This window comes from Neopsephotus bourkii, unplaced genomic scaffold (genome assembly GCF_033783945.1).
Source record: "Neopsephotus bourkii isolate Nb327-2 ecotype Australia unplaced genomic scaffold, CSIRO-AGI_Nbou_v1 NB_1768, whole genome shotgun sequence".
NCBI lineage: Eukaryota > Metazoa > Chordata > Aves > Psittaciformes > Psittacidae > Neopsephotus > Neopsephotus bourkii.
The window spans coordinates 3,868,160-3,894,254 of NW_026902242.1; the positions used below are offsets into that span (position 1 = coordinate 3,868,160).

The following is a 26,095-nucleotide window of genomic DNA, read 5'->3' on the forward strand; positions in this document are numbered from 1 at the left end:
GAAAAGCCACATAATGAAACAGGCCAAGAGACATGAAATAATTAGTAAGGATTAAAGGGGTGAAGTAAACAGGCATTAGGAAACAGAACAGGAGAGGGGAAAAAACAAGTTATAAAGAGAAAAAAGAAAGGAAAAGGGGAGATAGGGCACTGTGGAACAAAAATGAAACATTGAAAGCTCAATAGGGGAAACAGGAAAACTGCTGCATAAGGATAAGGATTAAAAGTTGGAGATAAAAACAGCTTTGAGAAGAAAAAGGTGAAATTTGGTACTTGTGTTAAAAGAATAACAGTCTTGGTTTCTTTTTGCTTTGCAGCTACCCTGCTCTTTCCTATTCCTCTGTTGGCACGTATGCAAAAGTAGTAGTGACACTCAGGGGCTCGGGACTGATAAATATGTCAATTACATTTTCCAGAGATGACAAATAAATAAAAACAAGAGTTTTGGTGTTACTCAGCAAATATTTAGTATGTATTTTGTTCAAATAGCATTTACAGAGCTAGGCTATTGCATTTTAATGTGAAATCTTGGAATCTAGAATTGTTTAGATTGGAAAAGACCTTTAAGATCATCAAGTCTGACCATTCCGTAGCACTGTCAAGGCCATCACCAAACAGTGTCACTAAGGGCCTCATCTGCATGGTTTGTGAACATGTGAATCCTTCTACTGAAGGTACTTGGCTAAGCTCTGTTAGCAGGGGGGGAGTTACCCTCTGTTAGCAGGGACAGGGATTGCCTGTACAGTGTTCTGGGAATTAAAAGCCCTTCACTTGCAATAGTTGGAGCCACTTCTAGACTTGAGAGTAGTGCAGCCACGAGAGGGAAATGATGTGGTGGAGCCAGCCCCGGTGAGAGATCCAGTGTATTAGCTCAGGAACCATGCCATCTACCCAGATGTCTTGAGGAGCACTGGTTGTGGGAGCTGAACTAGACTCCTCCGAGGAGTGCTCATGTGAAGGAGCCTTGCATCATGCTTTTCTTCTGATGAATCTTGGTTCTTTGTCCCTGCTTGCTTGGGAATTGCTGGCAGGGTGCTTGACTAGTGCTTTGGGGCATGCATTGCCCCTCTCAGCTTGAGCACAGCAATTTTTGAGCCTGACAAGAAGGGGAATCCAGCAGTCTGAGCTGTCTGAAGGCAGGCCACATGGTTTTGGGAGAATAAGGCTATTCAGGATGAGACATGAAAGCTTCCAAAGGAGTAACAACCTTCCAAAGTAAACAGTAAATGGGTCACAGAACTGAAAGAGTGCATAGTGCCATACTGAGGTATTGGGTTGTTAGATGCTTTTCTCTCTGAGGTGGTAAATAGAACTGAGACCTGAGGCTATGTATTTATCCTGGATGTTGTTTTCAAGCTGCATGTGAATAAACAGTGTTACAGCAGCATTTTAATGCTCTTTCTAATGTTCAGTGTGAAAAGAAGTTTTGAATTCCCTGCTGACAAATGTAGCTAAACATAAACGCTGTTCATTTCTGTGGATAAGAAGTTTTTCCTTTGTGGAATTTCTTACAGAAAAGAAACTGATACCGTTTATTCCCTTTAATTTGTACTGGGAGACTCTCAAGCTAACTAAACATGCAAAGAATCTTACCCAAAGAAGATGACACCGATTTGAGCAGTTTTCCTTCGGTTTTGATTATGTCTGTGTGTCTGTAAATAGTTGACACAACAGATGGCGAGAACTTTGTAGGATCTGCAGTTATTGTCATCATAGAATCATAGAATGGTTTGACTTGGAAGGGACCTTAAAGATCAAGCCCCATACGTCTGATTTCCTTAATATTCTTTGATAGGGAGAAAATATATCACAGTAACAGTGTTTGTACTGTCCTGCTTTGTTGTTTCCCCCTCTTTGCCCAAGACTTGACTTTCCACCTCCTTAGAAATGAGTGTAAGATTTCATTTTGACTCACTTGGCTTGATGCAAGGTATTTAAAGATACTTATTATGTTGGCTGTTGAATAGTTTTGGCTTCGAGGCTCCAAATGAACTAATTTAGTGGTTCTTGTAAATTCAAATAAATGCTTTCTGTGGTTTTGTGGTGTTTTTTTTTTTTTTTTGTCTTTCCATTTGTTTCTTTTGTCTTGGTAGATACTACAGTCGGAGGTCACTGTCTTACTGTATATGGACACTGTAGTGTTACAGGAAGGTTTCAGATAGCAGTCAGTGGTGAGCGTAATAAAGGATGTGTAGAAATGTCATAGTCTTTTCAGTATTTGTTCTTCTTTATGCTATTTAAAAAGACTATAAAATAAAAAGGCAGCGAGCTTTCCTCTGATTTAGCTATTTTAGATGGCAATTAATATAAAATGTATTTAAAACCTTGGCTTTTGTGAGCATCTCAGTACAAGGACATGTCTTTTGAATCTCAAAGATAATGGAATCAGAGGAGTCTAGTTTGTTTTCAGATATGTGAATTGACAACTCACTCATGTTCTTCTTCTGACCTGTCCTGCTGTCACCTGTGGTCATTTTAGAGTTAACGTGTAGCTTAAAATAGAACAGCTGGGGTACAGCTTTGTTGCATGTGGTGTTCATAGTTTACGAATGAGCTTCAGACTGTTTTAAATCAAATTGTTCCTCATGTTTTGCTGTGTGGAAGGATAGTGATGGAAACTGTGATACAAAGTGCTGACGTGTAACATGACTGCACCAGGCTCTCCATACAAGGGTTGTGCTCTTCTGGCTGCAGCCTTTTTCCTAATTCTTATTCCTTTGACTCAGGTAGATGGTTCTCAAGCAAACTTAATATTTCTAGTTATTCCTCTGGGGAAATCTAGTCTGAATTTAATATTTGACTTTGTCTGTGGTAAGTACCCTCAGCTGTCACATGAGGAAATTTGTTTCATTGCTATCTGAGTCATCCTTTATGCTGGGATACTGATTTTCAGCGAAGCCAGAGTAGAAGCACATCTACTCTTTTCTTGGTAGTTCACAGAGTCAGAGGATGGGATCTTAATACTTATTGTGGGATTATTTTAGGGTATTTTTTTGCAAACAAAAGTTTGCAAGGAGGAAGGATGATCCTTTATGAAGATTTGGCTGGTGAGCATAGATGACATATAACCACATATGGTTACAGAAAGAAATATCACCAACAGGCACTGAAGTGTTTTTCATGCAGAGCTGTCTCTGTTTTCTTCTGCTAAGCTAAGCAGAGGATGGGATTTTTCCTACCCCTTCTGCAGGACATTGGTTAACTTGGAGCGCAGAAGTCATAGATGATACAGAGTTCTCTGTTCCTAATCTAGTCCCTTGGTGCTGTCACCAGTGCCTTGGTCTTGTATTTAGCATCTTTTCAAGCTCTTTCCAGAAGACTGATTTATATAAGTCTTTTAGATGACAGAATCAAGAGTACACAACTTAGTAAGCAGCACGTGGAATGTGGTTTAGCTGGTGCATGTGTTTCTATAACTGTCAATAGAAAGACATGATCTGTAAGATGAGGAGAGAAGGACCTTGGTAGGACCTTGCTGTCGTGCTTTCACCCCAGCCAGCAGCTAAGCACCAGACAGCTGCTCACTCACTCCCCCTACCTAGTGGGATGGGGGAGAGAATTGGAAGGGTAAAAGTGTGAAAACTGGTGGGTTGAGTTAAAGACAGTTTAATAGGTAAAGAGAAAGCCACACACAAGAAAAGCAAATCAGGAATTCATTCATAATTCCCATCATCAGGAAGGTAGGTGTTCAGCCATCACTAGGACAGCGGGGCTCCATCACACATAATGGTTACTTGAGAATACAAATGCCATTACTCAGAGTCAAAGAATCATGGAATCAATGAGGGTGGAAAAGACTTTTAAGCTCATCAAGTCCAAATGTTCCCCAGCGCTGCCAAGGCCACCACTAACCCATGGCACTGAGGGCCTCATCTGCATGGTGTGTGAACACTAGCAGGGACAGTGAATGTCCCCCCCCACCTCCTTTTTCCCCCAGCTTTATAACCCAAGCATGATTCCATATAGTCTGGAATGTCCCTTTGGTCTCTTGTGGTCAGCTGTGTCCCAACTTCTTGCGCACCCCCAGCCTGCACGATGGTGGGGTGAGAGGCAGATAAGCCTTGGCTATGTGTAAGTTCTGAATTAGCAGCACTGTTTCCAGCACACATCCAAACAGTAGCCCTTTCCAGCTGCTATAAAGAAAATCTATCCCAGCCAGAACCACACATGACCATGAAATAAAGTGTTTTGTTGTGTCACTTTTGAAGAACACTCTTGCCTTGTAAGAGATGAGAGGTGATGGCATCTTGGCTGAGGAAGCAAGCCTGCTACGTGTCATTTGCATTTATTCTTCTGTGTAGCACTGGACTGAATTGTTTCAGGGTGGCTTTTAAGCATTTGAACTTTAATTTTTGAAAAGCTCTTGTATTTCATGATTAGAATCAAAGAATCCCAGACTGGTTTGGGTTGGAAAGAATCTTAAGATCATCCAGTTCCAGCCCCTACCACGGGCAGGGACATCTCACACTAGAGCAGGTTGCTCCAAGCCGCTGTGTCCAACCTGGCCTTGAACACTGCCAGGGATGGGGCAGCCACAGCTTATCTGAGCACCCTGTGCCAGCGCCTCAGCACCCTCACAGGGAAGAGCTTCTGCCTAAGATCTAACCTGAACTGCCCCTGTTTCAGTGTGAACACATCACCCCTTGTCCTGTTGCTACAGACCCTGATGCAGAGTCCCTCTCCAGCATCCTTGTAGCCCACTTCAGACACTGGAAGATGCTCTGAGGTCTCAATCAGCTTCTCTTCTCCAGGCTGAACAGCCCCAATGTTCTCAGCCTGTCTCCATACAGGAGCTGCTCCAGCCCCTGATCATCCTCGTGGCCTCCTCTGGACTTGTTCCAACAGCTCCATGTTCTTCTGATGTTGAGGACACCAGCACTGCATCCAGTGTTGCAAGTGGGGTCTCATGAGGGCAGACAGAGGTTCAGGATCCCCTCCCTTAACAGCTGCTTGTGCTCCTGTTGATGCAGCCCAGCACATGGGGGGTTCCTGGGCTACAGGCTCACACTGAAGTGGCTCATGTTCAGTGTCTCTTTGACCAGTTCTTTAGCTATGTGTGAAAAATAAGAGGGATGCTGTAAGTTGGTACTCTCAAATATATGGGGTTAATTCCTTAAATTCTTGGTCTTCTAAAAAAAGCAGAGGCTTTTGAGTGTGTGTTTTTTCTTATGCTCTTTGTTGAAGGTCAAGAGCATAATCTGTTCCTTAGGAGTACAGTTCTACCTGCATTTTAAAGATTCTTCCTTTTTTCCCAGGTTATGAGCTCTGTAAATGTTAATTCTCAGTATGAGTCTGGTCTTTACCTGCATACTCTCATTTTATTTAATCTCAGTGAGTCAGGGGAATATTTGCCTAAGCAGAGTAAAAAATCCCAAGGGAAAAGCAAGGTAGGTTGAGGTATGGGAAGATCCTGGGAGGGGAGGGGTTCAGCGTTTGGGATATTTGCTTTTCTTGCTAATCTTTTACTTAGTTGTATTTTCCCTGTCAAGTGAAAACAGTATATTTAGAACTTCTGTGTAGAGCCTGTGTCTCTTTACTTAGACTTGATGGCCTTAGAGAATTCAATTGTAAATTTATGCTAGGAGCAGTGAAGAGTTGAAGGTTTCAACCATTTAGAACGGGTCCTAGACAGGATCTTAAACTATTGTCAAAGCTCTCGTGTTGTGTTCAGGCTCTCTAATGGGAAAAAAGCAGGACTGCATTAAAAGAGAACTGGTATCTAGACAAAGCTTGTCATATTCTAAGAGATGGTGTGTATTGTTCCCTGCTACAGAGCCCTTTACAGGGAAGCAGTCTTGAAGTGTCCCTACAGATGCAGAGGAACCAGTACCTTGTTGCCAAGTCCTCTCATTTATCTCCTGATCAAATTGAATATTTATGCCAGGAAGAGAAGGAAAAAAGTGGGAGAGGCAAAGGTTTTCCTTCCTTTTTTGTTCTCAAAGTTTTCTGTCTTCTCAAGCTCTCGCAAGGGGAGGAACATTGTAAAATGTCCTGCCTGGTAGCATCACCTGCATTCTCTGCTCCTTCATTATTTCCAGCTGTGCCTCTGCTGTCTTGCATATCATTTGTAGCTTTTCATCCTTTTCTTTGGTGTACTCTGCTTTGTGTGCACACTTGGTCCATTCAGAATGCCTTTTCTCATCCTCCCTGTATCGCTACTATCGGATGTGTTATCCAGTGCCAAAACACATGGTGTCCGCATCTGCTCTGACAACAGCAGGTTGAATGCAAGCAAGATACTATACCCTTATGTGAACATGAAGGCTGTTACAGATCTGCCACTTGAAATTCGTTCGGGAAACAGCGTGAAAAGGAAGTTAGCAGAATGCAATCTCAAACTGGAAGATCTTTCTTCCAAACAAAGTGTTACGGATGCTTAACAAGTAATTAACTTTCATATCGTGACCTGTCTTTATGGATGAAGCGCACCATATTTAAAGTGGGAAAACTTTAGAAAGTAATACAGAATTGGTTGCTTCCACTTCAGAATTTCCAGTTACATTGACAGGATTTCTGGTAACGAAGAAAAACCCCACACTTTCAGGAGCAGAAAATATCTCGTGCATTGGAGATTCCTGGTGTGAGTCCTGTTTTGGTGATATATTCCTGGTAGAGAAATGTGACACTTGTGTCTGAGTTTTCATGTGCCCTATATTTAGTGCCTTAAAAATATTTTTCTCAAAACACCTACAAAAGATTACCATGGTTATGCTAATCAGGCATTGATTACAGCCACCCACAGATCTACTGCATCGGTTTTGCTATGGATTTTTATCTGATTGCTAACACTTAGAGCTGCTTTGCTCTGGAAGTCTGCTATTTTAGATGCATTAATATCTCTATTTTTCAAAAGGCCTGTCTGGCCAATGTGGCTGTATTGTAAAATGAACAAATAGTTATAATAAATGTTCATGTATTATGAATGACATGCTGTCAAACGTTATGTAAATACCTGAGGGCTCTATACTTTCTGCAGCTATTAGGAATATGTACATATTAAAAAACTACCTATTTTTCCTTTGTGAACAGCCACTCAGGTACCAGTTTTAAGCTGCTTTCCCCCTGTTTGGAATGCGAACCCCTAGAGAATGAGTCACAGCACATGGGAACAAGAATTTTAGTAGGTAGCTGTTGCGTAGGTCATTGTATCTTAAAGGTAGGATCAAACAATTCTCTTGTTTAGCTTTTAGGAAGGACTGCTCTTAGATCAAACCCCTTGGCAAATGGCATTGGTTTTGTTTAGTTGTTCAATATGAAGCTAGTTTAAGGGGCTTCCTGTATGGAACACAGCTAGTGGCTACTGAATAACTGTAATGAGTTGTAGCACCAACATTAGAATAAATGCAGTCTTTGTAAGCCATTTTACCCTATAGCAGATGGGTGCTTAAGTCTGTGAGAGAAGATCAATGGAACAATTTAGCTTTTTGTGCTGTTTCAGTGTAGAAAGACAGTCTGTTCCAAATCAAGTCTGCTAAGACTATTTCGGCTTCATTGGAATAAAGCAGAGTGATCTGTAAGTTCGCATCAAAAGCTGATGTGCTATTCCAAATTCATAACAATTGTCTGTTAGTCTGGTTTTAATAATTTTGCTTTGGCATCTAATCCTGTTTAATTAGATTCTACTCTCTGTTGTTTCAAGATTCCATAAACTGGAGTCTTATATACCAGCTGCTAAAGCAGGAGTTACTGTCTAAATGATATTCACAATGAGTATTTGGAAGGTTTACAATTATACCCTTGCTAATAAATTGTGCTATTTTCCCCAACAGTTTTAAGTGCTAATCTTCAGAAGGCATTTTAAAATTAGCTAAAATTCTGTCAAGAGATTTACAAAAATTGTTAGCATGAAGATAATTATGTCACAGTCCTTGGACTCCATCTCTGATTGTGTGCATAAATCAGAACATGTCAGCTGTGTTTTCCCTTAATAATTATCCTTGCAGCAATATATTACAGTTTAGATGACTATTAGAATGTTGCTTTAGGTTTAGAAAACACAAGTTAGTTCTACCTAAAGTTTTCTGCTGATGAAGTCATTCACGTTTGCAGAAGATCATTGGTGTTAATGTTTTGTCCATCAAGGAGGGATCAATGTGGAAATAAGCATTTTACAGTGTTACAGTCCCCTGAAGAAGTCAGCTTTTTGCTTATAACTTTATTACACAAGGTCACTTCCATAGTATGGCAGACAAAAGAGGTATTCAGTGGGGTCAGCCTTGTGGTATGTGTAGGACATCACTTAAAAAGGGGTTTTTTGGACCAAAATTGGAGGCTTAACTCGCTGAATCTGTAGAGCACATAGGGACTTGTAGTAGCCAGTTTTGGCAATGTGTCTTTGGAGCCTGCCTTCTTAACCTTGCTGAAATAACTACATTCTTCAGAATTTGGAGCAGGTTGTCTCATTTCAAGCACTCCGAAGTGTAGGTGCAGGTAAATTCGCTGTGCACTTTTAAAGATGTGGCTGCAGCAACATGAAGAAATGAAGACACAACGTACTCTGTAGGGCCATTTTTCATGGATTCTAAGGGAGAAAACAGGAGGAAAATGTATTTTAGCCCGAGTAAATACAAATCGGACAGGTGAGAGCTGTTCCATCTGTCCATTGCTGCACTTCCCTGATGTTTAATACTCAGAGAACATTTGACAGAAAAATGTGAGATTCTCTTTTTAACAAATATTTGGGGAAAAAACTCAAGCTTTCTAAGAAAATGTCTTAAAAACTCTGCAAAAGCCGTGAATTCCAAGAATTCATCAATCCTACTTACCCCCAAACTTCTTTCACAGAAGAGAGTCAGTATTTTAAGTAAGGCTTTTGATTTGGCAGTGTATCAAATAGGATAAGAGATCTACTCCAGTGATGCAGGCTGCCTTAGAATAGGTCTTACACTGGTGTCAGATCAAAAGATTTTATTTCTCAACTATCTCAACATGTGTGTTAAGATGATCTGTAATGCTAACACTTTGGAAAGTCTTCTGTGAAGTATTCTGGGATAAAGTAGCAGGATATGCCTTAATGTGATCCCACTCTTGTTTGACTGGCTGGAAGATTTAAGGTTGATTTCTGTGGAAGTAGGGTAGCTTCTTTCATCAGTATTGTATTCCAGGATTGGCGAGTTTGAGTTATGGTCTTCTTGATACTCTTGACTCTTGGACCTGTCATGGCAGAGCAGAGGCAGCAATGCTTTGGGGATTTAGGAACAACATAAGTGGTGATGCCTGGCAATGGAATGCTCTTGGTTTCTGAGCTACCTCTGCAAAGTTCTGCGTTTGACCCAAGAAGCCAAATAGAATCACAGAATCCCAGACTGGTTTGGGTTGGAAGGGACCTTAAAGCTTATCCAGTTCCAACCCCTGCCACAGGCAGGGACACCTTCCACTAGAGCAGGTTGTTCCAAGCCCCTGTGTCCAACCTGGCCTTGAACACGGCCAGGGATGGGGCAGCCACAGCTTCTTTGGGCACCCTGTGCCAGCGCCTAAGCACCCTCACAGGGAAGAGCTTCTGCCTTAGATCTAACCTGAACTGCCCCTGGTTCAGTGTGAACCCATCACCTCTTGTCCTGTTGCTGCAGTCCCTGATGAAGAGTCCCTCTCCAGCATCCTTGTAGCCCCCCTTCAGACACTGGAAGGCTGCTATGAGGTCTCCACGCAGCTTCTCTTCTCCAGGCTGAACAGCCCCAGTGTTCTCAGCCTGTCTCCATACAGGAGGTGCTCCAGCCCCTGGTCATTTATCCTCGTGGCCTCTTCTGGACTTGTTCCAACAGCTCCATGTCCTTCTTATGTTGAGGACACCAGCACTGTACACAGTGCTGAAGGGAGGAATATCAAGAACAGCTTTTCAAATGGCTGAGTCATGTAAAGAGGGCTTTCCCATCCACGACCAAAACGTACAAGAAAGCTATACTGATGAATGTTTAGAGATGTATTTTCAAAAGCAGAACTTCCCTTTTGCCAGAATTCTTGTTTGTTTACTTAAAACTAGTGACTCTTTCTTTATATTCTCTAGTTATGTGAGCCAGCTTGTTATTTCAACCAGTGTCAAAGCATAGGAGTACTTTGGACTTGGTAGTTGCTGACTTTCCTCAGACTCTTAGAATATTATTCCAAAGTCTGTGTCATGATATTATTAATATTGTCACTTACCATAACTGAAAATACGGCATTAGGAGCACATGGTCCTTCCTTCTGAAGCTTGCAGTTTATTTTATTACAAGAATAAATTGCAGTAGGAAAAAAGTCATATTTTTGTGGTTATGGGAGGAAAAGCTTTTCAGTTTGCTCATTGATCTTCATCTGCATCCATTTATCATTTGTCTTTCTCATTTCTGATTATATATTCCACTAGGATGCTGTGATGCCATGGATATTTGTGGATATCAAGCCTACATCTCCCTTTTTAAATGGTTGTGTTGTTTTAGTTAAGACCTCATATGATAAATAAGGCACTTATTTCTATATGAAATTTTCTCCTCACTCTCTTGCTTTTAGATTCACTTGAAGACCTCGAAGTATTTACGTTTGAATCCTTTAAGAAACAGTATTTAGACTTGTGTGGCTTTTTGACATGTGATGCTATTTTGCCTTATGATGACTGTGTCCCTAATCACAGCTCTCTACTTATTTTTCCTCCTGAACTTCTCAAAGGTGATATTTAGTATCACGCGGCACTATAAATCTGCCAACAGGGATAAGGTACAGAGCACTGTATAATCACTGAATCATACAGGTAAAACTTCTAGACCTGATACGCACTGAAAACCACTTGGCAATAAGCTACCAGGGCCATTTTTTTTCTCACTGCTTGTGCTTTGTTGTTTCCACTTTAGCTGCTGTTCAGACTGAAACACCCAGGAGTTTAATTGCTCCTTATACTTAAACCCAGGAAGTACTGTGGGCCAAAACATGCTGCCCTGTGCAAGGCATTCATAGGTATTCATCTGTTTGGTAGCAGGGGTAATAGAATGAGCTCAATTGTTGCTACTGATTTAATATTTAGGAGTGTAAAGCTCACCTTGGTCATAGCCTACCAAAATTTCATCATCTCCGGACACACTTTTGGAGTATTGTCATGGTCACAGTTCCACATTGGTTGCCTTTCTTATAAACTGATATCCTCTCAGATAATCTACAAATGTAGCATGCAAGCTGAATCCTTACACTCAGGAATTGGCATTTATACACCTATAGCTTATTTGTATTTGATATTTCAAACATGACCAGCAGGTCGAAGGAGGTAATTCTGCCCCTCTGCTCTGCTCTTGTGAGACCCCACTTGCAGCACTGTGTGCATTCTTGACATAAGCAGGACATGGAGCTGTTGGAGCAAGTCCAGAGGAGGCCATGAGGATGATGAGGGGCTGGAGCACCTCCTGTATGGAGACAGGCTGAGAAAGTTGGGGCTGTTCAGCCTGGAGAAGAGAAGCTGTGTGGAGAGCTCAGAGCAGCTTCCAGTGTCTGAACGGGACTACAAGGATGCTGGAGAGGGACTCTGCATCAGGGACTGCAGTGATAGGACAAGGGGTGATGGGTTCACACTGAAACAGAGGAAGTTCAGGTTAGATCTAAGGCAGAAGCTCTTCCCTGTGAGGGTGCTGAGGCGCTGGCACAGGGTGCCCAGAGAAGCTGTGGCTGCCCCATCCCTGGCAGTGTTCAAGGCCAGGTTGGACACAGGGGCTTGGAGCAACCTGCTCTAGTGTGAGATGTCCCTGCCCATAGCAGGGGGTTGGAACTAACTGTCTTCATACACGAGATGCTCCAGCCCCTTGATCATCCTCATGGCCTCCTCTGGTCTTGCTCCATGGGCTTCCCTCTTCCTGCACTTGAAGCAATGTTCTAAATAGCGTTTTTGGTCTGTTTTCCTGCAGGGTGTTAAGTTTCATTTATGCTTACACAAATATGTGCACCTAATTGCTGATGAATCAGGAATTCTTTCTTACTTAGTATTGTTGATTTGGATTTCTTTATTTTTAATGACTGACCTGCCTGGATGAATTTGGAGCTGAGGGTCAGTGTATGCTGATCTAAATAATGAAATATTTCATTTTAGCACTTCTCTGTTTTTCTCATGTAATCCCTTTGAGTTTTTGGAGTAGGGTTTTGCCATACAAAGGTCAGCTGATTGTAATAGAAACAGAGAGAAAATACCAGCTTAGCCATGGGGTAAGATTTTAGTACTCATACTTCAGGCATGCATCCTTTCTTATGAGGGAGAAAAGACATTGCAGAGTTCCAAGTGTAGTTTAGTTCTTTTCCCCTGCTTAGAAATGTAATGTTAAAACATTAAAACTTTGCATTAAAAAGCCTATAATCTTATTTAAAAATAATGATAGCTTAAATGAGAATTGGACAAGCTCAAATATCCTGTTAGGTCATTTACAAATATCTATTTCCTTCCCAGTAGTGCTTTTGTAGCCTCAAATTGAATGTAATTATACAAATAAAGAATCAATACACCAAAGAAATAGCAAGAGGTAACTTTTATTGTATTTATTCTGTCTTTAAGATATGGGCTTGAAAATGAAGACAGATATTAAAAACTGGAAAAGCAATAGGACCAAATAATAGTGCAGATATTTCCTTAACAGCCCCTGCATAAAGAGCCTGAGAACCCTGCCTTCAAGGTTGTTAGCAATAGTTAACTGTTTCGCTTGCAACTTCTGCTTCTTTGGCACCCATATGGCAAAATTATGCCTCCCAGAGGAAAGTTTTGGTATTGGAGATAGGTTCTACAGGGAGCAGGGGTAACCTAAAAGTCTCTTGTATTGAGGAAGCTCAAGAGGATCTAAGAATCCTTTGGCTGATGCTACTGATCAGAGAATTGCTTTGCTGGTGTTTCATGCTCACTTTGCACAGACACAGATATCTGGCCTCCCCCCCCCAGCATCTTCTGAATCCATTTTACTGCCTTTGTGGAAGCAGGAAAAAACAGAAAGATGAGCACTCTGGAGAATGGAACCAGTCACACAGTTAATAACAATTAATAGAGGATGGCAAAGTTTTGGCTTCATTGATAATCTCCAGATTGTTGGCTTTTTATTCCTTTTAGACATTGTGGTGAGCCAGGATTTCAGCCTTGAGTGGTTGAGGTGTCTATAAGTAATCTTTTCAGTTTGTTAGGCTTTGAAAATGAAATAGGAATTAAATATGATTGGTTCATTTCCTTGGGACAGAATGGATAGCTTCTATTCACATTTTAAACCACACATTTTGGTTTCTGTTCTTGTCTGCGTAAAGCAGGTTTGTAGCCTCATGTATTGGTAAAGGAAAAACGAATTCCTTTCTGAAAGCTAAAACCAAGTAAAAATTCTATGCATTTTTCCTGGAACATTGATACGATGATTTCCATGACAACCATATAATAAGATTCATGTTTACTTTGTTTCTGAGTTCTCGATGTCTTTTTAATGACTCCTGTGCAATTAAACCAGAACGCAGCGTTTGAGGTTCCGTGATATAAACCTGTGTTGCCTGCCTGATGTTGAATACTGTTAATAAAGGTACAATATACACGTGAATATGTCTGTCTGTTGCAGAAGTGTGAGCAACTGGAGAACAATTTTGATGACATCAAGCACACGACTCTTAGTGAGCGCGGAGCACTTCGAGAAGCAGTGAGGTAAGTCTGGGTCACCATAGCAACAGTCACAGATGTGGTAAAGAAAGAGTCATTCTTCATTATTGGGGGAACAAATGAGTTCATTGCCACCATTCAGCTCTATTCTCTAAGGTATTAATTTGTCAGTGGAGAGGCTTCCCTTGAGGCTGTACTTTGGTTTTTGAAGCTGCATAAATGTTAAGCCTGACTGCACAGTAAAAAATGTAAATGTTTAATTTGTTATTTAAAATGCTTAAGGGGTGCCTTGCTTTATATTTAGTGAATGAAAATATTGTTCATCTAAATTCTGTAAGTGCTAAAGCAATTGTGCAATGCTGTTAGAACAAGTCTGTGTTTGCCTTCAAATTGGATTTGATTTTTATATATGTAGTACCTGTGTGCTCTGATTTTAACACCAGGTTGGCATGATTTTGGTTGTGGTAATGGAGCATTAAAGTCTCCCTGGTTCTTTGTATATTGTAGAGATGTATTTTTTGCTTAATATTCTCATCTCATTGCACTCCAGCCTTAGCAGATGTGGTTAAAATTAGTCAGGACATGAATCTTTGGCCACCCTTATTTGCAGAGTATCTGCATATAGGACTCCAAAGAAACTTGCTGGCTATAGTACGTGGATTTTCTAAAGTAATAATCAGGAAGATGTTAATTATCTGTGGATGAAGAAATTGTAGTAACCTGGACTTGTAAAGGTTTTGAAAGTTGGATAGTAAAATGTAATGATGCCAACATAGTGCTTCATTTCACATGCCTGGTATCAGAGGAATTACTTGGACTTACACTTCAGCACAGTAAAAAAGCCAAAACAACAACAGAACACTGAGGGTCTTGAAATACTCATCACCCCCCTTTTGCTTTAATTGTGTTTAGAATGCCTATAAATTTACCTTTTGGTGTGAACGACTTGATGTGCATGACACTGACTTTATGTTAATGGTGCTCCTGTCTCATGTTACACTGCTGTAAATAAGTGTTTGTAAAGATCCTGTGAGATGTGGTGCAGCCTGCCTCTTTTGAAGCCTTTCTTACTACCTTCAAATGATAGTCTTTCATTTCTGAACATTTCAGCTCCTGGTGTTGCAAGTAACTCTAATGGCATTCAACTTTCTAATTGTGATTTCTTGCTTTTTGCTTTCTTTGCTTCATACATTTAGGGCTTTTCCCCTATGTGGTCCTTCATAAGCATCTGTGATTTCATATTATGTGATATAAAATAGAGATGAGAAGAACTTTTGGTCTATGAAGCTTCTTTTCGTTTTCTCAACAAAGGGCTTTTCAAGTTGCTGCTCTCCTGTAACACAGAGAGGTCTGTGGTGTGTTGTGATACATGACTCAGCAGAGTTAATCTTGACAAAATTGGGAGCTGACAGCTCTTTGGTGATAAACACTCGCTAGCAAAGGAAGCTTTGGCATTTCAAAGGTCATGGTTCTGTTACAAGGACTGTGTAGAGGAGTCTCATGATTCTATGCTGTGCATACAATAAAAAGCACTTTATTAGCTCATAAATTCGTACCCTGGCTATTTCAGCTGGTGTACAAGCCATTCTGAGGAATAGTTATTGATTGTGAAGTGAGACAGGTATTGTGCAGTGCTGGGATTCTCTTAATTGCAGTCAATATTATATGATTGCTTCTTTTTCTTAGTTGTTTTTGTGGAGGTAAAGAAGTACCTGACTTTAAAACGTGCCGCTGTCTTAACTTAGTATTATGTCCTTGCCTAACACATCGAAGGTACAAAATGCGAATTTAGAGAAGTATATGCAGGTAGTTGCTATGTATTTTTCTACATGTGTGTAGAAGACGCTTGTTATTTTAGGCTGTAGAGTTCTTCCAACTGCTCCATAGTCACCCACATCCTGGGTAGCTGCATTTTTCTGCTTTTTTTGGATGCCAGGATTATTTGTAGCATATGGAATTTGAATGGTACATTTTGACAGATTCAAGTTCACTTTGCTTTCCCATAACTATAGTGGACATCGGACCAGACGAGGGAGGACATAGATTTGCTGGCCTCAGTATTGTGAGGTGCTTTCCTCCTCCTTTTGGTAAGGGAAGCATGTGAAAAGTGTTGCACATTGCACAAAAGCACTAAAATCATGTGGCACTGAAAGCGAGGACAACAACAAAGTCCTGGTTGGATAGCTAAATGGATATATGTGGATCTCAGATGAGCCTTAAGTTGAGTGGGCAGTGTGCCCGAATCCTCTCTGACTTCCCAGAGTGCTACTGCTGCTCTGTCAGAGGAGAGGGACAATCAGTGTTTTCCCCCAGTGCTCCTGTTTGGAATGAGGCCTTCCCTTTTATCTTTAAGAGAAATGGTCAAATGAATATAGGTTTCAGTACATTTCTATACTAGGAATATCACTGTGTTCTGCATAAACACTAATATCCAGGAAGGGTCTTGTTCTTTTCCCAGCTCTTCAGAAAGAGAATGGATTCAAATTAAGGATTACATGAAAGCCATCTTTTATGTATACAGATGTATACACAGGAAAATTTCTGAGGGGCTTTGAAATGATCATAAAGCCCAAGAACTTTCCTTAGTTCCACTTTATATATCATTTTAGGCTTTGAATGAGATCATGAGCTAATAGTAGTTTGCCATTACCCAGCATATAAAGAATGGTATTGTAAGAAGTTGGTTTACTTCTGATTGCACATCAAATCATAAAGTATTTAATTCAGTTAATGTTTTGCTTATTTTGTTAATGTATTCCAAATGGTTTATTTAGTATGATATTTTGATGCAACTGCAATGCTTAAGTAAACGATAAAAATAGATTAGTGTTTGGAATTGGCATTTATAAATGGACCATCTATTGCTTTACATGCCTCAAATGTGTATACAGTGATTCGGGCATTTGAGGTAGTAATTTGGCAAAAAAATTGCATAGATATGTACTTATGATGTCAGGTTGCAGAAGTAAAACCATTAGGCTTTGTTAAACAGGGCGTAATTTGTTCTTAAAGTATAATCACTGTAAGAGATCCAGATCCTGATCCTTAGGAAAGCTTCATCTAGGAATCTGAAGGAACTTTTAGACTGGTTTGGCTGCTATAAGGAGATAAGTATTTGAGGAGGAGAAAGTGCCTTTGCTAACCATGTGCTGACCTTGGTAGTCTTCTCATAAGTGGAAAACCCGAATGTGGACTGCAGCAGTAACCATTCCTCTAGGAAAGTAGGGTAAGGGAGCCTTGAGGAGTCTCAGGCTGAGAACATGGGGGCTGTTCAGCCTGGAGAAGAGAAGCTGCGTGGAGACCTCAGAACAGCTTCCAGTGTCTGAAGGGCTGGAGAGGGACTCTTCATCAGGGACTGCAGTGACAGGACAAGGAGTGATGGGTTCACACTGAAACAGGGGAAGTTCAGGTTAGATCTAAGGCAGAAGCTCTTCCCTGTGAGGGTGCTGAGGTGCTGGCACAGGGTCCCCAGAGAAGCTGTGTCCTGTTTCAGTGTGAACCCTTCACCCTTTGTCCTATCACTGCAGTCCCTAATGAAGAGCCCCTCTCCAGCGTCCTTGGAGCCCCTTCAGACACTGCAAGGCTGCTAGTTAGCATGTGTGAAAGCTTTGCAAGTGAAAACAAAGCTGAATATTTTTGTATAGACTTCTTGTTAATAGGGGAAAATGTAAGCATATTTCTTTGTACTTTGAAGTGGGAAAGGAGGTAGAAAGTTTGCTTGTCTGTTTGGATCAGTATGAAAAGACACCAGAGTTCATTCGGAATTTTGTTTTGCATTCACATACTTGCATATGGTTTTGGATAATGTGAACATGAGCATGAGGCTTCAACTGTGATTTCCAGTTTGATAGAGACAGTTTCTGTTAATGATGATATTCACTGTTGTCTTGACAACTGTATAAGCTGGGGCTAGTAATAATCAAGCTTCTTTTAACATGGTCTAGACTCTCAGATGGATTTGACAGTTTCTATGGCTGGGCAAAACCCAGGAAAATTGCAGTGTAAGAAATTCCATGATTTCACAACTGTTCATTAGTATTTACAGAGTCAAAGTTACGGATTTAAAAACATGGGAACAAAACAAGTCTGCAGCAAAACCACAGTGTAACCAACTTGTTAGGACTGTGGCCTGAGATGTGACAAACGAGGGGTCATATTCTGATTCTCAGTCGGGCAACTTTGTTTTCCCAGTTTAAAAAGCCACGTCATGGAGCATGGAGTTAGGGAAATGCAGGTGTGAAATATAAGGAAAATGAGAACAATAGAAAATGTTCATGTTAATGTTGATTGAACATTAATGTTTTAACATGTTAAAAGTATTCGTGCTTTCCTGTATTGCTTCTAAGATACCCTGGGAGATGGGGCCAATCTTGAGTAACGTGAAAGAGAGGGTGAATGAGGAGAAGTAGATGATTGCTTCTGGATTCCTGATTCAGGTCTCAAAGATCATCTATTCAAATAATTCCTTCATGTTCTGGGGAGATGAAGCCTTTGGAGGGAATTCCAGTGATCCAAAATATCCACAAGCCTTGGGATCAGTGTGCTTATTTGGGACTGAGGGAGGAAGTTTGAATTTCTCTTCCACCTTCTATCTTTACATTTCTACTGAGTGCAACCATTTCAATACTGCTACAAACAAACAAACTGCAGGTTTTTAGGGGAGAAACAAGTGATGCCTTCCTATGTATTTAACAAAAATAACAACCCACAAAACTGAAGTTTGGGATGCAGAATATTAGAAGCACTTGAGAACTTTTAGTACTTCCATAGTAAAGACCTATGTGGCTAATAGAAATGAGTCTAACTTTGTTGTGAGTGCTGTTTGGAAACCAGAATTTCACTTTCATCCCTAGTGTGCATTACAGAGCAAACAGATTGTTTATGGAATGGGGTGGGTTAATAGCTCTCCACATGGATTCCCTGGCATGCCCAACCTACTCCTGGATTTTAATTGATGTATATGAAAGTGTTTAGCTGAGGATGCTCTGTGAAGGAGCTGGAGTCAGGCAGGATCTAACCTGTGTACTGCAGGGACTGTAGATGTGCTGTACACTAAACCCAAGTGAGTAACACATGGGATGATGTTTTATGCCCATAATCATAGTCTGCATGTGAAGAATTGCATTTTAGCAACCGTGCTGCAGCTCTGTGTGTGTTGAGCTGTGGTGATCAGGTGTTTTGGGGCTGCTCATAAGAAACCTCCCCAATAAGCCAGAGAAAGTGGACAGAATTCATGGAAAGAGCAAAATATTGCTTTGTCTTATTAAGAAGCCTGTGCAGTTTTAATAACACAGCCTGTGGCAGAGCATGAAGAGGGGTTTTCTGTTTGTCAGCATCACTTGCATTGACCAAATATTGGCCATGTACCTTCAGAGTGCAAGACAGCCCTGTCTATGGATAGTTGTGGCTGAACAAGTTCTTTAGGTGCTAGAAGCTGTTAAGTGGCATTAGCAAGGCTCCTGTGTTCATGCAGTTTTACCCTGGTCTTTGTTGGCTGTTTAACTCCTGAGTCATCCATTAGCCATCCTCTGGGGGCCCAGCAAAGCCTGGGATACACTGCTTAGATCTTGCCACGATGGAATAATTTCTGTCTACAGGCAAACACTGTGCAGAGCTGTAACATGCAACATGTATAAGAACCTGTGACATTAATGTAATAATTTCTATGAGGGTTATTAGAATGTTTGTTGTTGTCGTGTATCATATACAATGGAGAATTAAAGCTCTTCATATTTTAAGTGTGATGGGGAACGGCTGAGGGACCTGGGGGGTTCAGTCTGGAGAAGAGAAGGCTCAGGGGGGACCTGATCGCTTCCTACAACTGCCTGACAGGAGGATGGAGCCAAGAGGGGCTGGGCTCTGCTCCCAAGGAACAAGGGATGGGACAAGAGGAAACGGCCTCAAGCTGCACCAGGGCAGGTTTAGATGGAGCTGAGGAACAGTTCCTTCCCCAGAGGGTGCTCAGGCATTGGAACAGGCTGCCCAGGGCAGGGCTGGAGTCACCGTCCCTGCAAGTGTTCACACACCATGGAGGCGAGGCCTCAGTGCCATGGGTTAGTGGTGGCCTTGGCAGTGCTGGGAACGGTTGGACTGTATGAGCTTAAAGGGCTTTTCCAACCTGGCTGATTCTGTGATATCATATATGACAAAGTCTATTGTTTACAGTCACGGGTATAGCTCACACTGAGGATCTTGTGGAACTAGTGATAATGTTCATCCTCTGCACTTTAGAATACAATATGTACTTGATGTGTTTTTAAAGTATAAGTCAAGAAAATTATCAAGTGTCTTGTTTCCAGCTTGATTGTGATGACGGCTTTTCTGTTGAATATCAACTTCATAATACCTTGACCAGAGGTTTTATACCTGGGAATTTATTTCAGCTGGTTGTTGCACTTGTGTTGTTTCAAATGTTGTATACAAGTTCTCATTTCTAACCTATAAACTGTAATTTGGTTTTGATGTAGTGATGTAGACAGGCTTTTCTCTTTGAATATTATAGAGGAGGGGATCAAGATAAGTTTAGATTGCTTTCCTTTGAATGTTCATTTAGTCACCTAGGTGTATTAGTTAACTATGTGAAACTAGTTAAACAGTTAAACTAGCGACTTTGACCTAAACTTGTGCATTGATGTTGTTCATTGCTGGCAGATGTAAAAGGAGATTGAATTTTTTGATGATTCCAATTGGCAGTTGTGTATAGTCACAGTTACTTTACATAAGGGGACTGAATAATGTCCTGCAGTGTATATAAACAACATGTAGATCCAGACCAAAAGCATTGCTAGCAACGTAGCAATATAGCCAAACAGCAAAAAAACCACCCCAAATTATATTCATGGTTTTGCAAACTGCATTATAGTTACTACTTCTGTTGATCTACCAAAGTGTGCTTTAGACAAAATCTTACATGCATGCTTTTGGTGAAGGTTAGCATGCTTTTCATATTCTTCTTGCATGTGTTATGGTGACTGAATGATGCTTCAGGTCTGTTCTGTGTATGGTAAACACATCATTTCTGTCTTCACATGTACCAATCCCCAAATGTATTTCAGAAAGGTGACGGGGAAAACAAACCCCACTTTCGTGTTGCTTCAAGAGAGGGGAGCCTGTTCTTCCTTCTGAACCATTTAGTGTTTTGATTTAAAGAATTGGATAACTGTCAAAATCGAGCTTTTTAGCAAACTGCAGGAGATGTCTGATGTTGATGGTGAAAGAGATTCTGAGAACCACTGTGGCAGATGGCTCACCACAAAGACTCCAAAGGTGGCATGCAGTGGGTGCAGCCTCAGACCTCTCAGTGCCCAACAGCTGCTCGTCTGCAGACTGTGAAGAGTGGAAAATTGCGCTGCAGAATTGGGAGTTCACTCTGTGGGTTCCACTTCGTTACTTCTCAAAACACAGGGCTTGAAAATGTGGTCTTTACTGCTATTAACAAGCAGGAAAAATGCTCTGGGTTGCTCAAGGAGATAGATAGATAGATAGATAGATAGATAGATATGTATGTATAGATAAAACCAATATGGATATACGTAATATATGTGTGTGTGTATGGGTAGATAATATATATATGTGTATGTATATATATGCATATTGTATGTGTTTATATTGTATATACATGTGTATGTATGCATATAATATGTGTGCATATAATATGCACATATGTATATACAATATGGATATACATAATATATATACAATTTACATAATACGTATATACGTAATATATAGACCATATATATACAATATGGATATACATACTATATATGCAATATATATAATATGGATATACATATTTTATACACAATATATCTACAATATGGGCATACATAATATATACACACAATATTGCCTATCAGGCTTATGAATACCTTGGTTTCATCAGCTTATACACTTTGAAAAATGTCTTGGTTCATTAAATAAAAATTAAAACCAACCGACCAACCAAAGAAGCTGAGAGCTGAATGAAGTCAGTTTGCCAGGAGCCAGGGCTCTCTGGAGATCATTGAGATGTGATGTTAATGCTCCAGGGCTTTGGATGGTTTAGTTAGAAGGTGGCTCCCACCACTTTCCTTCATGTAAGGCAGAAGCTCTTCCCTGTGAGGGTGCTGAGGTGCTGGCACAGGGTGCCCAGAGAAGCTGTGGCTGCCCCATCCCTGGCAGTGTTTAAGGCCAGGATGGACACAGGGGCTTGCAGCAACCTGTTCTAGTGTGAGGTGTCCCTGCCTGTGGCAGGGGTTGGAACTGGATGAGCTGAAGGTCCTTTCCAACCCAAACCAGTCTGGGATTCTGTGATTTCAGACCGTAACAAAAGTCTGGGACATACAGAGAAACGGTGTGTTACAGCTTTGGCAAAGAAATCAGCTGTTGTAGCTCAGACTCTTTAAGCTCATGCTGTTTTATTTGTAAGTCATGAATTTAGTCTCCATTATTAAGAGTACCACATTCCACGTGTATGCATGAAACTGCATTTCCTACAGTGACTTCTGTTTTGTGTACAGTCACTAACCAGTCTGTCTTTACAAATGCTATGTCAAATATATCTGCACTTGTTTCTTTTCAGACATTTACTGTAGTTTTCAAAAGCCCGAAGAAGTGTTATAATGTGATTCTCACCAGAACACTTAAAAAGACATTGATTTACTGTCTGACACCATCACAATAGAATAATCTTTTAAAACTATAAGGTTTTGTAACTTACTTTTAAGCAGCACTACTATTTTTTGATACTATTTGTTAATAATATTCAATATTTTGAATATTAGTGTCTTTGTAATTAGCGATTACTATTACTCTAATATTTAATAATCACAGTTACTATGAATTATCATTATTACTACGAATAGTGTTTGTAAATACTATTTGCTTTATTACTACTATTCAGTAGTAGTGTTTAATGGTACTTTTTAATACTATTAATACTTTTATTACTGGTATTTTGCCTACTGAAATGCCTCTAAGCCTCAAGGAACATTTATTGTCCAACCTGTGGTTTCCATACCGCTTAAAGCAGCAGGTTTGGAAGCAGTGATGCTTCTTCATCAGGTTCCTCGATCAGGCATTGGAACAGGCTGCCCAGGGCAGTGCTGGAGTCACCGTCCCTGCGTGTTCACATACCGTGGAGACCAAGCCCTCAGTGCCATGGGTTAGTGGTGGCCTTGGCAGTGATGGGAATGGTTGGACTGGATGAGCTTAAAGGGCTTTTCCAACCCCACTGATTCTATTAATTAGTGTTAAGCAAGCATTTGCTTTGTTTTTGGTAATGCAGAAAGAAAATGGTTTTGGTCAGCATCTGTATTACCAAAATGGTAAGTAAACACTTATCCTTTAATTTACTTCAGGGACCTACAGTGTATTACTAGTTTTTAGATCTTGGGCTATGCCTCACAGTGTCCACACCTCAGTGTTCCACTGCACATTTACTTGCATGGCAAGTAGATGCTTGTGGTGTCACCTTCTTCTGGCCTGAAGTGTATTCTGTTGTGATTTCCTCTCTGACAAAATGATTAATTGGGATGGGAATTGTTGTCCTTATAGTTAAAGAACTATACAGGAATGTTTGAAAATACTTACATAGGAGCTGTTACATATTTAAGAGAGATTCTGGTTTTGTGGAGTGTTTTGCGCTAGGGAGAGCTGTGACTGCATAGTTAAGCCTAAGTACCACTAGCCATGGAGCTGCAGTAGCCGGAACAGAGCTGAGTCTTGTTTCTTGGATGGATCAGCCTGCACTGAGGCGCAGCTACACTGTTAGCATCTGGCCTAACTTCTGGGGTATTTTTGGTAGGTGCAGACAAGCTTAAATAGCTCCTCTGTAGTCAAACGTTCAGTCATGGCCTACCTGCAGGGTGCCTCCATGTCATCCTCACTGACACTGACTGTAGAAGAGAAGTTGCGTGGAGACCTCAGAGCAGCTTCCAGTGTCTGAAGGGGGCTACAAGGATGCTGGAGAGGTACTCTCCATCAGGGACTGTAGTGATAGGACAAGGGGTGATGGGTGCAAACTGAAACAGGGGAAGTTCAGGTAAGATCTAAGGCAGAAGCTCTTCCCTGTGAAGGTGCTGAGGTGCTGGCACAGGGTGCCCAGAGAAGCTGTGGCTGTCCCATCCCTGGCAGTGTTCAAGGGCAGGTTGGACACGGGCTTGGAGCAACCTGCTCTAGGAAGGTGTCCCTGCCCATGGCATTGAGCTGGAACTGGATGAGCTTTAAGATCCTTTCCAACCCAAACCAGTTTGGGATTCTGTGATTCTAAGACTCCGTCAACGTAGTGGAAAGCCAGCGGGGCAGTGGGATGCGCTCCTGCTGCTGCTGCAAGTCCTGCCTGTGGCACAGGTGCACCTCTGTGCTGTCTCTACAAGTGCCGGTGGAGGCAACTGTGATGAGGAAGCAGCAGGGACATAGATGTCCATGTTGGTTGCTCAGGCCTAGAGGAGTAGGTTAGATCTAGGCTGAAATAAACGCTACTTGCATTTCAGGGAGGGTTACATCAGGTCTTGATGCCAGCTGTTTTTTGTAGAGACCCTCTACTGCTGAGCACTTAAATGACTGCACATACAGATGCAGTCATTTTAGGGTATCTTCTGCTATTTGATATGTAGCCATTCTAGGGATAAATCCTTCTGCAGCCAAAATCATTGAATCCCAACTGGCTTGGGTTGGAAGGGATCTTTTTATTTTCTAATGCAGGAACCCATTTAACTGACAGAGACTATACAGCATAAATAGTTTGCTGTCTTTCCTACTTGAATTAGGTATGTTTCACTAAATGTAAAGCTGTCTCCCTGTACTCCCTGCTTCTGTGATCTATTTTGATTCTTTCATTCTACTTGGCTATACTGGGTGAGTGAAGAGTTTACCCCTAAATTGGAAAGGCCTGAGTAATCTTTTGCTGTTGGCATTGCTAAGCATTCTTTCTCCTTTTAGTATAACAGTGTCATAACATATACCTTTTATTTTGCCTTTAAACTGTACCTGCAAACAGAGCTTTGAAAAGGAACTTCTCTTAAATCTTGTTCAATTCTTGATGTAAGACAAGAATTTATTGCTTTTGTGCTGAAATTGTGAAGCCACAAGCTGATAACGGTAACTCAGTGTTTGTAATATAAAATGTTGTTCCTGTAGCATGGTCCAATTACACAATAGTAAAGCAGGGATGTAACACAGCAAATGCTGCTTCCCTATTTGTTTCAGTAGGTTTAGCACAGCAGGAAGTGTGGCATTCTTCCAAGGTAATGCGTCAAACTTACACTTGGCTGGAAGTGCAGTGGAAGTTATGCTAAGACTTTGCATGCTGGCTTAATAGCTCTTGCTCAGTGTACGCAGCAGTTGCCTTGTGGAAGGTGTTTGATGTCAGTTCATTGCCAGGATTTTATATTCTAATGTTGAGATGTGGTGGTATCGTGGCGATATTTGAACAAGCTCCTCTGTGGGTGCTGTGCTTAAGGCATTGCAGTTCCAGTAATCAAATATCATTCCTGTATGGTTAAGAGATCATGGATGCTGTTTTTCCAAGACCCTGCTGAATCTTACAAAATCAGAAAGAACTATTCCATTCACTTGGTCAAATGATTATCAATTTTTCCACCAACACCTTCTTATTTTGAGGAAAAATATATCTAAAATGAGAGCTAAAATGAAAATAGATTTATAATGTCAACAAAGTGTCTCATCCCTTTTTGAAGCCCAGAGAACCAGTAACTTATCAGCAGTGTGGTAGCCGGAAGAAACCAGAGGTAGAATCCTAGAATGTTTAGGCTTGGAATGGCCTTAAGATCATCCAGTGACCTAAAAATCATGTAGAATTGTTGCAGCTGGTCTCTCTTTTAACTACTTTTCCCATGACTTTAAAGACGTTCCCCAAATCAGTAGATATCCCTGTTGTACTGTGGCAGTCAATCCAGCACAGCTGCCTTAAAGGTACATGACTGTTCCTTTACAATTAAACATACATTTAAAATAGCATGGGATTGGCTTTACAAACTGCTCCATGGCATATCTCAGCATGTTTCAAATGGAATGAGGAACAGCCACTGCTTATGGAGCAGTTGCAAATAGTTCCCAATTAAGAAGTTAATCTTCAGCCTCATCAGTAGTCTTGGTACAGTGGTTACCAGCACATGCTAAAAACAATGTGGGGATTTTTTTTGTGACCCAGAGTACATCAGTAGTTTCAAGTAGATTGTTGAATGCTGTCATAGGTAAAAATACCAATGTACTGCACCTGGTTTGATTTTGTGATTATAAAGGTAAAATCCTCCATTTCAGGCTTTTTTTATTTTATCCCCATTACTGATTTTTCAACCAGCCTCTTTTAATCTTGACACCTTTTGGTCACATTTGCTTCGATAGTAAGTTTGGGCTTACAGTAAACCCAGTAATTCCTACAAGCATTTAAAGCTTTCCAAAGAGCTTTAGTTCCATCCATCCACCCACCTTTCTTGAAGCATTTCTGAATGCCTTTGGCAGTGCTGAGCCAGCAAATGGAAGGTTGTTTGTCAGTGGCAGCAGTTGTTGTTTCAGGAGGAGTATT

The 26,095-nt window shown here is 40.9% G+C and overlaps 1 protein-coding gene across 2 annotated transcripts in view; it reads left to right on the forward strand.

The window, feature by feature from the left end:
- DPYD (dihydropyrimidine dehydrogenase) overlaps nucleotides 1–26,095 on the forward strand; it is a 361,213-nt gene that overhangs the window by 36,812 nt on the left and 298,306 nt on the right. For both annotated transcript variants that reach the window (XM_061379095.1, XM_061379096.1), the window contains exon 3: nucleotides 13,529–13,611. In XM_061379095.1, the coding sequence (XP_061235079.1) occupies nucleotides 13,529–13,611 (83 nt within the window). The remainder of the gene's footprint in view (nucleotides 1–13,528; nucleotides 13,612–26,095) is intronic.